At 42.0% G+C, this 12,950-nt stretch overlaps 1 protein-coding gene across 7 annotated transcripts in view; it reads left to right on the top strand.

The window, feature by feature from the left end:
• Nucleotides 1-12,950, top strand: part of kcnt2l.L (potassium channel, sodium activated subfamily T, member 2 like L homeolog) — a 68,264-nt gene that overhangs the window by 43,581 nt on the left and 11,733 nt on the right. For all 7 annotated transcript variants that reach the window (XR_005966409.1, XM_041587244.1, XM_041587243.1 and 4 more), the window contains 6 exons: nucleotides 4,334-4,569; nucleotides 4,753-4,969; nucleotides 5,788-5,893; nucleotides 6,095-6,267; nucleotides 6,833-6,904; nucleotides 11,974-12,108. Coding sequence is in view for 6 of the 7 variants with exons in the window: in XM_041587244.1 (XP_041443178.1) it covers nucleotides 4,334-4,569; nucleotides 4,753-4,969; nucleotides 5,788-5,893; nucleotides 6,095-6,267; nucleotides 6,833-6,904; nucleotides 11,974-12,108 (939 nt within the window). In the remaining variant the exon portion in view is untranslated. The remainder of the gene's footprint in view (nucleotides 1-4,333; nucleotides 4,570-4,752; nucleotides 4,970-5,787; nucleotides 5,894-6,094; nucleotides 6,268-6,832; nucleotides 6,905-11,973; nucleotides 12,109-12,950) is intronic.

The following is a 12,950-nucleotide window of genomic DNA, read 5'->3' as shown; positions in this document are numbered from 1 at the left end:
GCATGAAAAAGTCAAATAAGGGCTGTGATTGGCTATTTGGTAGCCCCTATATGCACTGGCAGCCTACAGGAGATTTTGTTTGGCAGTACATCTGGTTTGTATACAACCAAAACTTGCCTCCAAGCCTGGAATTCAAAAAGAAACACCTGCTTTGAGGCCACTGGGAGCAACATCCAAGGGGTTGGAGAGCAACATGTTGTTCTGGAGCCACTGGTTGGGGATCATTGGCCAACAGTTAGATAGGAATTATGAGTAAAAGGTTGAAAGTGATGGGTGTGTGTTTTTTTCAACCTCAGCAAAGCTGTTATCCAGAGAGCTCTGAATTATGGAATGGCTCCCATAGACTCCATTTTATCCAAATAATCCACATTTTTAAAAATTATTTCCTTTTCCTCTGTAATAATAAAACAGAATCTTGTACTTGATCCCAACTAAGATATAATTAACTACGTCACAGATCTATTAGAAGGGAAAAAAATGCCCATTAATATCGGCTTTCTGCATTCCACCTTGGGTTCTCTCTCCAAGTACAGAAATAACCTGGCCTCCAACCTGCATTCAGTGCCGGATTCGCTGGGCGGGCGCCCCTAGGCCGTGCGCTCTGCGCGGTCCTTGCGCCCGCCTTCGCGTCCGAGCGCTGGAGCACTGGGGAGCACAGGCTCCCCAAAGAGCGGCTGGGTGGCATGACGCCCCCAAAAATGTGCTGCCCTAGGCCCGGGCCTATGTGGCCTCGCCACAAATCCGGGCCTGCCTGCACTCAGCTAGACTCCGAGCTGCATTATAGAATGGTGCAAGCATCAACTGCAACAGAGAAGCAAATCATATAACTCCAAGCCTTTAAAACTTGGATTTTCTTGGGTGACACACTGCTAAATGCTTCTTGGTCCTTTTGGTTTTGCAATTTAATATTTTACTGTTTTTTTTAAAGATGCTGCTATGCCTTCTGCATTATAAACTCATCTGAAATGTTTATTTCTATCCACTTTTGTTCTGTGTTTTGGTTTGTTATGGTGATATTACCAAACATGTCAGCATTTGCCCTGATCAACCTCAAATCTACCATGAACCATATCCATTTTCGAGTACCCCAGGGCGTAACTACGTAGGAAGCACACCCATCATCACTGTGAAAAACCCCTACACTACATTATGAGTCTAAGCTCATAGAAACTTGGGATAAGGAACCCTGTATATACCTCTGGACTGTCTCAATATATTCAGGACTTGTCCAAAAAATTGGACCCCAGAGGGAAGGGGGGTACTCAGTGGCATAACTAGATGTTACTTGGCCCCACAGCAAATGTATTTAGGGCCCCCAAAATAGGTTGACCTGTTTTACCAATACATATTGAAATTGCTCATGAAGTAGGGCCTCATGGGGTCCCCTACTGCATCCACCCAGCTGCCTCCAAATTGGTTCTGAAGCAGTGGGGAAATGCAGGAGATTTGATTTTCTTTTTTAAATCTCCCATGCACTAATAGTCATTGTTCTGGACCTGAAGAAGCAAATTTGTGCATGCCCATGTGTCAAGGGGAGGGTGGTGGGGGAGATGAGCATCGGCGGGCATAGGGGCACCCGATGAATTAATCCAGTCCTGTTTAGGACTTAGTTGTCCTTAATTTGTCTATTACAATTAGAACACCAACATTTACCAAAATCTTACTTAAAAATAAAAAGACCTTTACTACCCATTTCCACAGGTGTAGTGCACTTGAAGCCAGCAGGTCTCTGGGTGCAGCTTTAACAACAACACATTGCAAAGACTCCCTGTAACTCCTGACCTAACGTCTCTATGGCCTCCCTGCCTATATACCTTATTATCTGTTATTCTGCATCCTATGATTGGAAGCATACAAAATTACAGCCCCGCCATCATGCACCCAGGCACCACAATCAAAAATAATCAAATCTGATTGCAGTTGCAAATAGAGACTAGCAAGCCCAGTGATTGTAGCGAGGCAATGTTAAATCTACATGTGATTAAAATCAACATCCACTGCTTTCTAGGCACGATGCCCTTCCCTTGTTTAACCACAACTACACTTTCAATTGTCTTTTCTCAATCATGATTCACATTATATACAATCATTGTCACTGTGAAGCCATTCCTTGTGCAAGTGTCGTGATTGTTGTGAGTTTGTTCAATATGACTTTAATCAATGACAAATACACAGCACTGTGGCTAATAATGAGGATGGCTTATACATATATGGGATGATATACAGTATCATCTACTACAGAAGGATATTTAGATTTACTTCTATAGTTGCCATTACTAAATTCAGATACCTTAGGTTTCATATTTTACTTGATCCCACATAATACATTCCAATTAGTCTTAGACAGAAGTGTTGACCAATGAGCAGGGCCGCTATCAGGGGGTACAGGGGGTACTGCAGTCAGGGACCACATGGCAGAATTTGGCTAATCATGGTCGGGTTTTGGCATAATGGAGAATGACTGGGATGAACCATGGGAGTGGCTGTGTGTGCCTGCCCATTTTTTTCCTTGGGCACCCATTCTACCCGTTGGCAGGGCTTTCTGCCAGGGCCCAAATGAGCAATGAGTAAACAGTTGGGACTTGCTGGAGGAGGCCCTGTGATCAGGGTCGGACTGGTGGGTGCAGGGCCCACCATGACTACCACCCCAGGGGCCCCTTCACCCCCCAAGGGGCCCCCACACCTTCCTACAGGGGCCACCACCACCCTCCTCCCCCGAGCATGCGTAAACTTCCAGCTTGTCGGGGGAGGGAGATCAGCCCAGTCCGACCCTGCCTGTGATTCTGATGGTGGCCCTGCCAGTGACCCACCATGCTTTCCCCTGTAAACCCCTAGTTTATGGGGTATAATCACATTTATACAAGTATATTATTACATTATAAAGATATTATATGTTCTGCTGCAACACATAATCTATACCCAAAGGTTGATTTTGCTGTAAATTGAATAAAAAGACTCCTAGATTCTCAGCGGTATTTGAAGGAGGGGGTCTCCTAACATTGAATTGTACTTTTTTTTGCCTCTTTCATCTGACATGTATAGGATGGTGGTTGCACCCCAAGCCCTAAGGTTCAGATCCTTAGAAAGGATCCGTATCCTAAGCTTCCACTCATTACTACTATACACAGACTCTGTTAATCACTAACAAAGATTTTGATGGTTAATACCCCCTCTCCACTAGGTTTCTGCTTTTATTGGTTCACTCACTTAAGACTCTGAACACAGGACAAAGCTTGCTATCAAAACCCCTAGGAGAGCCTCCTGAATGACTCTTCCTCCAGTAAAGATTTTCTGGACCAACACAAATGCTTTTCAGGCAATCCAAACTTCAAAACACTTTTCAACGGTGGTTTAGTGATTTGAGTAGGGATACAATAAATTTAGTTGAGATGATGAAACTGCTCAAATGAGTAGTGAAATGTCTTCAAAGATTACTCAGCAAGTCCAGTTGCTCTAGATTTACTTCTACTATCTATACCATGACCTGGATGAATGAAAACCTTCATAGACCTAATCCTAGTCATTTTTGCACAATTCAGATTTGGAGGAATCTTTCATGTTCAGCCACAATTCAAGCTCTTGTAGTCATGTGACTTTAAAGGACAGAGGACTGAAAGTGACAACATTTTTGTTTTGACAACACATTTTTAGGATCTACCTCAAATTAAGAGATTCAATGAAGAGTTAAAGCGATTCTGTCATGATTTTTATGGTGTAATTTTTATTTCTAAATTACACTGTTTAAAATGCAGATAATTCACACTATCATATAAAATGTAATTCCTGAACCAATAAGTGTATTTTTTGTGAATATTTGGTGTGTGAGGTGTGCATTTACTCAGGTCATTTTGCCTTGGGTCATGTTTGATTTCAGCCAGCAAATTAACGGATGGAAACTGCTTTCTGCAGGCTGTTGTTGTCTCCTACTCAATGTAACTGATGTGTCTCGTGGGGACCTGGATTTTTACTATGGGAGTGCTGGTCTTAGATTCTACAGCTGCTGTTATCTTGTGTTAGGGAGCTGCTATCTGGTTACCTTCCCATTGTTCTGTTGTTAGGCTGCTGGGGGAGGGGTGATATCACTCCAATTTGGAAAAATGGATTTCAGTGCAGAATTCTGCTGGAGCAGCATTATTTACTGATGCATTTTGAAAAAAACATGTTAACCTATGACAGTACGCCTTTAAATACTTGGCAGACCTGAATATTCTAGAAAACAAAACTTTCTTGTTGCATTTCTAAATGCAATGGTAATTAATCATAATGTTAGTCACTATAAAAATCACCCTGGATTTGAAATTATTATAATTTGTGACCCATTTGGTGTTTACAGGTATGGGGTCTGTTTGATTGGTGTCCGTCGGGATAACAAAACCAGCATCCTGCTTAATCCGGGGCCTTGTCATATAATGTCCTCAACGGACACCTGCTTCTACATAAATATCTCAAAGGAAGAGAACTCGGCATTCAGTTTGAAAGACAACGAAGAAGCAAAGAAATCGGGGTACCTAAAGTCTAACTACCATGGCCTGACACGGCTCCCTGTTCATAGTATTATAGCAAGCATGGGTAAGAGATTCTACAATAAACATTACTCAGCCAACAAATTGCATTTGGGGAGCAATAGATAAAACAATTTGGAAAGATATGCTCTGAAGCTAAATTCATATAACCATCTCTACCAAAAAGTCAGAAGAATTTATGATGATTCATATGCAACAATCAATAATAGTGTTTGTGTCCTTGCCTTAGGAACAGTGGCCATGGATCTCCAAGGGTCCAGAAGCCCAGAAAGTGTCGATGGAAATATGCTGAGCCCACCTGCTGATAGAACCCATAAACGGAAACACAGTATAGATGCAGTGCCAGATGTTGTGGATGGTGACACCAGTACAAATTTTGACCTCTTGAGCGACCAGTCAGAAGATGAGACCAGCCAATCAGATGAGGAACTGGATACCTCCATCAAGTAGGTGCTATGAAAATGTTACAATAGGTATCCCAAAAGCAGAACAATCCCCAAGGTCCTGGTCTTGGCTCAGTCTTCTGCCTCTAACGACCACCTTCCACTTTGGGAGGAGAGCCCGCTACTCGGATGCTGCCAGGTCTTATCGTGAGAGGACCAGGGAGAGAGCTCTAGGCAGGCAAGGGAACCACACGTAGTACAGAACGGACGGGGATCAAGGAGCGTGGTCAAGGGATAGGCCGGGTCAATACCAAACAGACAATGCTGTACCAAATCAGGAAGCTGTAGCGTAGTCGAGGTCAAAGGCCAGGGTCAAACCAAGCAGGAACACAGTACACAATCAGAATCTGAAGAGTAGTCAAACAACAGGCAAGGGTCAAGAACAACGATCAGACAATATGTAAGCGCACTCAGGAACTATGAAGGTAGACCTATATTGGGCAATGATTTAGTGCCGAGCAGGGGGTCTTATAGGCAGCCTAATGCCTTACACTGATCACCTGGGGTCAGATTGATAACAGTTGAACAAAGCCATGTCCTACTTGCAATTACTAATATAGCAATGGGAGTGATCCAAGTCTGAGTTACCATAGAGCAGTGGTAACTCAGACAGCCCAGAAACACCAGGTCCCCGGTTCAACTCCAGGTAGGATATTACAGAAAGTAGGAGTGGGGAATTTTTATATGGCAACATAATTAAAGAGTTTCCATCAAATGCAGCCATATGTTTATATGGCAGAGTCATGCACTCAAATAAGAGCAAAAGAGAATAACGCAAACAAAGTCACACTGGGATCAAAGTTCTTCTTTTGTCTCTTCAGCTTGGTCAAGGGATACCCATCAAACACGCCTTATATTGGCAGCTCACCCACTCTGTGCCACTTGCTCCAGCATAAGAGCCCATATTGTTGCCTGCGCCTTGACAAGGTATGTGTTCAGCCACTTAATTTAATATTTTACTCTTTAATCCCCCCTTTAATTAAAACGAATAGTCTCTTTGATGAGTATGTACCGATCTTCTATCTGATATGTAATCTATAAACTATAACTCAAAAACTTGCCTTTCTACTCTTCTATTGCCCACTATTTCATATTAACTATGTTGAATTTTGTTTTTCCCATGCGCAGAGCTGCCAACATTACCCATTTGAAGATGCGAGGGCATATGGCTTCAAAAATGCGCTGGTGATAGTATCTGCAGAGCATGCTGGAAACGGGCTGTATAACTTTATTGTTCCACTAAGAGCCTACTATAGAGGAAAGAAGGAGCTCAGCCCCATCATCCTGCTGCTGGAGAACCCGTGAGAACCAATATACAGGACACGTAAATGGGAACCATCATATGGCCCAATTGTAGTAGTTATGTAGAAAAACTGGTGGAATTAAATGGACGGGTGTTGTATGGGGCAATAAGATGGATTATGAGTAGGTTTTCACTTAAAAAGGTTCAGTTTAAATGATATTACTAGAGATGGGCGAATAAATTCGCTGTGAATTTCCGTGTTTCGTGAAACTGCAGTGAAAATTTGGCGGCAAAAAAACCACCATGACGAAAAAAGATTGTCGCGCGTCAGTATAAAAATTGTTGCTTGTGTCAAAATGGTCAAGCGTCAAAATTATTGTGATGCCCATTGACTTCAATGCGGTTTTTGCAACTTTTTCGCCGTTTCGCAAATGTTATGGTAAATCACTAGATATAACAATTAAAAGTAACTGCCTTTACTGTTTAGGTGAACTTTTTCTCTTTAAGATGGTGTGAAGAACCAATCAGTTTAAATTGGTCATTGTGTATCTGCCCACACAAGTATTATCAAATGGTCTTCATTGCAAAGCTTGAATACTGATATTATAAGTTTTTCCCCCCAGGCCAGATGTTCAGTTCCTGGAAGCCATTTGCTGGTTCCCTCTGATCTATTACATGGTTGGATCCATTGATAAGTAAGTGACTATGAGCAACACTCCAGGGATGGGACCTGTTATCCAGAATGCTCGGGACCTGGGGTTTTCTGGATTAATGATCTTTCTGTAATTTGGATCTTCATACCTTAAAGGAGAACTAAACTCCCCTTTAGGCAAAAGTCCCCACCGCCACCCCTCCACTGGCCCCCTCCCTACCTCCCCTCTGCACAGTGTTCCCCCTCAATTGTGTCCCCTCTTGAAATAATGACCGCACATGCAGAGTCAGTGCAGCTGAGCTGACAGGCTCCATCTTCGTCGCTTCGGTATTCTGCATTTCTTGAGCGCCATATTGGCACATGCACTGTTGGAGCAATCTTCTGCACAAGCTGAAAGTAACAGAAATTGCCGAAAGGAAGAAGCCACGAAGAATACCAAAGTGCCGGAGGATGGCGCCTGTGAGCTCCGCTGCGCTGACTCTGCATGTGTGGTCAGTATTTCAAGAGGGGACACAATTCAGGGGGAACACTGTGCGGGGGAGAGGCAGGAAGGGGGGCCAGTGGGGACTTTTGCCTAAAGAAAGGTTTAGTTCTCCTTTAAGTCTACTAGAAAGTCATGTAAACATTTAAATAAACCAAACAGGCTGGTGTTGCTTCCAGTAAGGATTAATTATATCTTAGTTTGGATCGTGCAAGCTACTGTTTTATTATTACACAGAAATAGGAAATCATGGTTTAAAATTTCAATTATTTGGATAAAATAAATGATGATGATGATGATAAAATGGAATCTATAGGAGATGGCCTTTCCGTAATTTGTAGCTTTCTGGTTCACAGGTTTCCCGATAATAAATCCCATACCTGTATTATTGTAAAAAAGAAATAACATTGTGAATTAGGGCTATAGTGCATTATGGTACATTCTTAATCTGCCTATATCAACCAGAGGAGAACTCCTCTACTTTAATAAAATCCGAACTCCGTGGGTCACGTTCCAGTGGTGCTCTATCTGGGAACTTGGCTGCTCAACAGTTCCATGTATACAGCAGTAACCAAGAAGATTCAGATGGCACACACATAGCAAAATGTGCTTAAACTTTGTGATTTATTCGGATCTCTGCACAACGTTTCAGGGGATCAACCCCCTTTATCAAATGTTTTTACAAACGTGAACAGGAAACAGGTATAAATAGATAAAGCCTGAGTTTGGTACCACCCTCCAATTACAAGTAATTACTAAGTGCAAACCGTAATGCAAAATGTGCAATCCTGTCTATGACAGTCATGTGATATCATATTAGGAAATATTCTGACGGTATCCGTAAGTGTTCTCATCTGTATCAATGTATTAACTGTGAATATAAAAAAATAAAACAGAAATATTACCTTAAAATCTATCTCCACATAACTGGTCATTTCCATATTACAATTGAGCAATGTATCACATAACTAAAAGAAACATGCATAATTCTGAACTTCATTCAACCCCGTGGGGGACACAGTATTAAGTTTATCTATCCACATTGTTTCTTTTTGTAGCAAAAGTCTATTATAATTCCCACCTCTAGAAGGAGTATCCACTATCTGCAGTACCATCACCTTAACTGCTTACTGTTATGGCCCTGTTCCTTGAAGTGCTTGCTCACTGGTGTAACGTACTTCTGTTTCTCCAAGTCACAATTATCATTTGCCCTCTTATGCTTGCCAATTCTTACCCGGATTTCGCTTTTGGTTTTCCCAACATACGCCTTTCCTCAGGGACACTTTAACATGTAAACTACCCCTTTCGTAAGGCAGGTTGCAAAGTCTCTCAATTTAATGCTATAACCCTTAGAGGGATGATTAAAGCTCTCACCTTTAATAATACTACTGCCACAACCACATGTTAAGCATGGATACGTGCCCTTCCTCGGGTTCCCAAAAAAAGTGGGTTATTTGTTTCTAGACTGCACCAAATCGGCTTTCACTAGCATATCCCCCAAATTGCGGGATCTTTTGTACGATAATAATGGAAATGCTACCTTCTGTAGAATTTCCCAATGCTTGTAAATAATTGACCTAATGGAATCTGAGTTGGAATTAAAAAGTGCTGACAAAAGGAACCCGGTCATCTGACTTCACCTTTAATTTTCCTTTTAAAGGGATACTGTCATGGGAAAAAACATTTTTTTCAAAATGAATCAGTTAATAGTGCTACTCCAGCAGAATTCTGCACTGAAATCCATTTCCCAAAAGAGCAAACAGATTTTTTTATATTCAATTTTGAAATCTGACATGGGGCTAGACATTTTGTCAATTTCCCAGCTGCCCCTGGTCATGTGACTTGTGCCTGCACTTTAGGAGAGAAATGCTTTCTGGCAGGCTGCTGTTTTTCCTTCTCAATTTAACTGAATGTGTCTCAGTGGGACATGGGTTTTTACTATTGAGTGTTGTTCTAAGGGTAGGGACACACTGGGCGATTTGGGGAGATTTAGTCGCCTGGCGACTAATCGCAGCGACTTTTCTCCCCGAATGCTTCCCCTCGCTCTGCGCCTGGCTAAAATGAAAAATCGCCTGCGCTAATCACACGCGGCGATTCGTTTTCCGAAGTCGCCCGAAGTTGCCTCACGAGGAAACTTCGGGCGACTTCGGAAAACGAATCGCCGCGTGTGATTAGCGCAGTCGATTTTTCATTTTAGCCAGGCGCAGAGCGAGGGGAAGCATTCGGGGAAGATTGGTCGTGGAAAGTCGCGGCGATTAGTCGCCAGGCGACTAAATCTCCCCAAATCGCCCAGTGTGTCCCAGCCCTTAGATCTACCAGGCAGCTGTTATCTTGTGTTAGGGAGCTGCTATCTGGTTACCTTCCCATTGTTCTTTTGTTTGGCTGCTGGGGGGAAAAGGGAGGGGGTGATATCACTCCAACTTGCAGTACAGCAGTAAAGAGTGATTGAAGTTTATCAGAGCACAAGTCACATGACTTGGGGCAGCTGGGAAATTGACAATATGTCTAGAATTCTGCTGGAGCAGCACTATTAACTGATTCATTTTGAAAAAAATGTTTTTTCCCATGACAGTATCCCTTTCATAAATCCACTCTTTGTACTTCCTTTACCTTCTTTTTCTGTGAATTCACTACCACCCGGTCATACCCACGTTGCATAAAATTTGCTGACATTTCTTCCAATCTTGTTTCACACACCTCATCCTGGGACATAATCCTTCGAACCCTCAAAAACTGACTATAGGGTAGCCCCTTCTTGATATTGGGAGGATGGAACCTACTGTGCAACAAGTTATTCTTGTCAGTGGGTTTTCTATATAAATCCGTGTACAGTACTCCATCTTACCGTCACGTCCAGAAAATTTACCTCTTTAGTATGATAATACAATGTGAATTTTAATGTAGGGTTTAGTCACATGTAGTAGTCTACACATGGCATGGGGAGGAAAGGAACTATTAAAAGTGAGAAAAGAGATTAACACACTACACCCTACATTAAAATTCATTATCACCCTACATTAAAATTGCATTATCATCCTTAAGAGGTAAATTTTCTGGACTCCAACTCAGATTCCATTAGGTCAATTATTCACAAGCATTGGGAAATTCTAATTGGGCATGTTGTTTAAGAATAAACCATTATTATCGTTCAAAAGATCCCGCAATTTGGAGGATATGCTAGTGAAAGCCGATTTGGTGCAGTCTAGAAACAAACAACCCACTTTTTTGGGGAACCCGAGGAAGGGCACGTATCCATGCTTAACATGTGGTTGTGGCAGTAGTATTATTAAAGGTGAGAACTTTAATCATCCCTCTAAGGCAGTGATCCCCAACCAGTAGCTCGTGAGCAACATGTTGCTCTCCAACCCTTTGGATGTTGCTCTCAGTGTCCTCAAAGCAGGTTCTTATTTTTGAATTACAGGCTTGGAGGCAAGTTTTAATTGCATAAAAACTAAGTATAGTTCTAAGTAGAGCCTCCTGTAGGCTATCAGTCCACATAGGGGCTACCAAATAGCCAATCACAGCCCTTATTTGGCACCCCAGGGGACTTTTTTATGCTTGTGTTGCTCCCCAACTCTTTTTACATTTCAGTGAGGCTCATGGTTCAAAAAGGTTGGGAACCCCTGCTCTAAGGGTTATAGCATTAAATTGAGAGACTTTGCAACCTGCCTTACGAAAGGGGTAGTTTACATGTTAAAGTGTCCCTGAGGAAAGGCGTATGTTGGGAAAACCAAAAGAGAAATCCGGGTAAGAATTGGCGAGCATAAGAGGGCAATTGATAATTGTGACTTGGAGAAACAGAAGTACGTTACACCAGTGAGCAAGCACTTCAAGGAACAGGGCCATAACAGTAAGCAGTTAAGGTGGATGGTACTGCAGATAGTGGATACTCCTTCTAGAGGTGGGAATTATAATAGACTTTTGCTACAAAAAGAAACAATGTGGATAGATAAACTTAATACTGTGTCCCCCACGGGGTTGAATGAAGTTCAGAATTATGCATGTTTCTTTTAGTTATGTGATACATTTCTCAATTGTAATATGGAAATGACCAGTTATGTGGAGATAGATTTTAAGGTAATATTTCTGTTTTATTTTTTTATATTCACAGTTAATACATTGATACAGATGAGAACACTTACGGATACCGTCAGAATATTTCCTAATATGATATCACATGACTGTCATAGACAGGTATGCACATTTTGCATTACGGTTTGCACTTAGTAATTACTTGTAATTGGAGGGTGGTACCAAACTCAGGCTTTATCTATTTATACCTGTTTCCTGTTCACTTTTGTAAGAGCACTTGATAAAGGGGGTTGATCCCCTGAAATGTTGTGCAGAGATCCAAATAAATCACAAAGTTTAAGCACATTTTGCTATGTGTGTGCCATCTGAGTCTTCTTGAGAACTCCTCTACCACCACCACCACTTCCTATTCACTTGAATGGGGAGTACATGCTTCCCCGAGCATGAGAAATCTCCAAAGTCACCTGCTATTGCCACCCTGAAGGCAATGGCAATCTCCTGAAAAGTAGGCACGCGCAAGGTTAAACGTGTACACACGTGTATTAGATATCTGGAAAGGTTCATAAGTGACAATGATGGGTCTTCCACTTTCTCCCCAGTCTAGATGACATGCTGCGTTGTGGGGTCAGTTACGCGGCCCACATGGTGGTTGTCGGAGAGGAAAGTTCTATGATTGCAGAAGAGGACTACATGGCTGACGCACGCACCATTGTCAATGTCCAGACTTTATTCAGGTATCGAATTTACTGGTCTGTTTGAACCTAAATTCCCCCGTGTATTTTGGAGGTTGCATCCTATAAAGAAGTAGAAATACACTTTTCTTGGTCATTTTGCTGTAACCCAATCAACTGGCTCAGCAGATAGGCCACTAATTCCCCAGCTACAATGACATATTGGGTGGTTTTCACTGGGTTTGTCTTTATAAGGTGCTGTTATTGCTCTGTTTGTACATATAGAACCAACTTTAAAGTAGATTGGCTGTATCCAAAAGAACCATAATACCCATGCTGCTTGGACAACCTGAATAAGCCAGTCAGTTCCCATTTTTTTTTGCACATTTTCATTTCATCCAACACTTTGCAGAATAGTCACAGGTCTTCACACTCCATGTATGTAGCAATATAGACATAGTAAGTTAGGCTGAAAAAAGACACACGTCCATCAAGTTCAACCTTTTAACTCTATTTTAACCTGCCTAACTGCCAGTTGATCCAGAGGAAGGCGAAAAAACCCATCTGAAGCCTCTCCAATTTGTCTCAGAGGGGAAAAATTCCTTCCTGACTCCAAAATGGCAATGGGACCAGTCCCTGGATCAACTTGTACTATGAGCTATCTCCCATATCCCTGTATTCCCTCACTTGCTAAACACCATCCAACCCCTTCTTAAAGCTATCTAATGTATCAGCCTGTACCACTGATTCAGGGAGACAATTCCACATCTTCACAGCTCTCACTGTAACAAACCCCTTCCCAATATTTACTTTTAACCAGAATGGAAAACCTTGCGTCAGCTGGAAAGACCTACTGGTAAATAAAGCATTAGAGAGATTATTATATGATCCCCTTATATATTTAT

Source organism: Xenopus laevis, chromosome 3L (genome assembly GCF_017654675.1).
Source record: "Xenopus laevis strain J_2021 chromosome 3L, Xenopus_laevis_v10.1, whole genome shotgun sequence".
Taxonomy (NCBI): domain Eukaryota; kingdom Metazoa; phylum Chordata; class Amphibia; order Anura; family Pipidae; genus Xenopus; species Xenopus laevis.
Note: the sequence above shows the minus strand (reverse complement) of the source record. Positions and strands in the feature narration are given on the sequence as shown.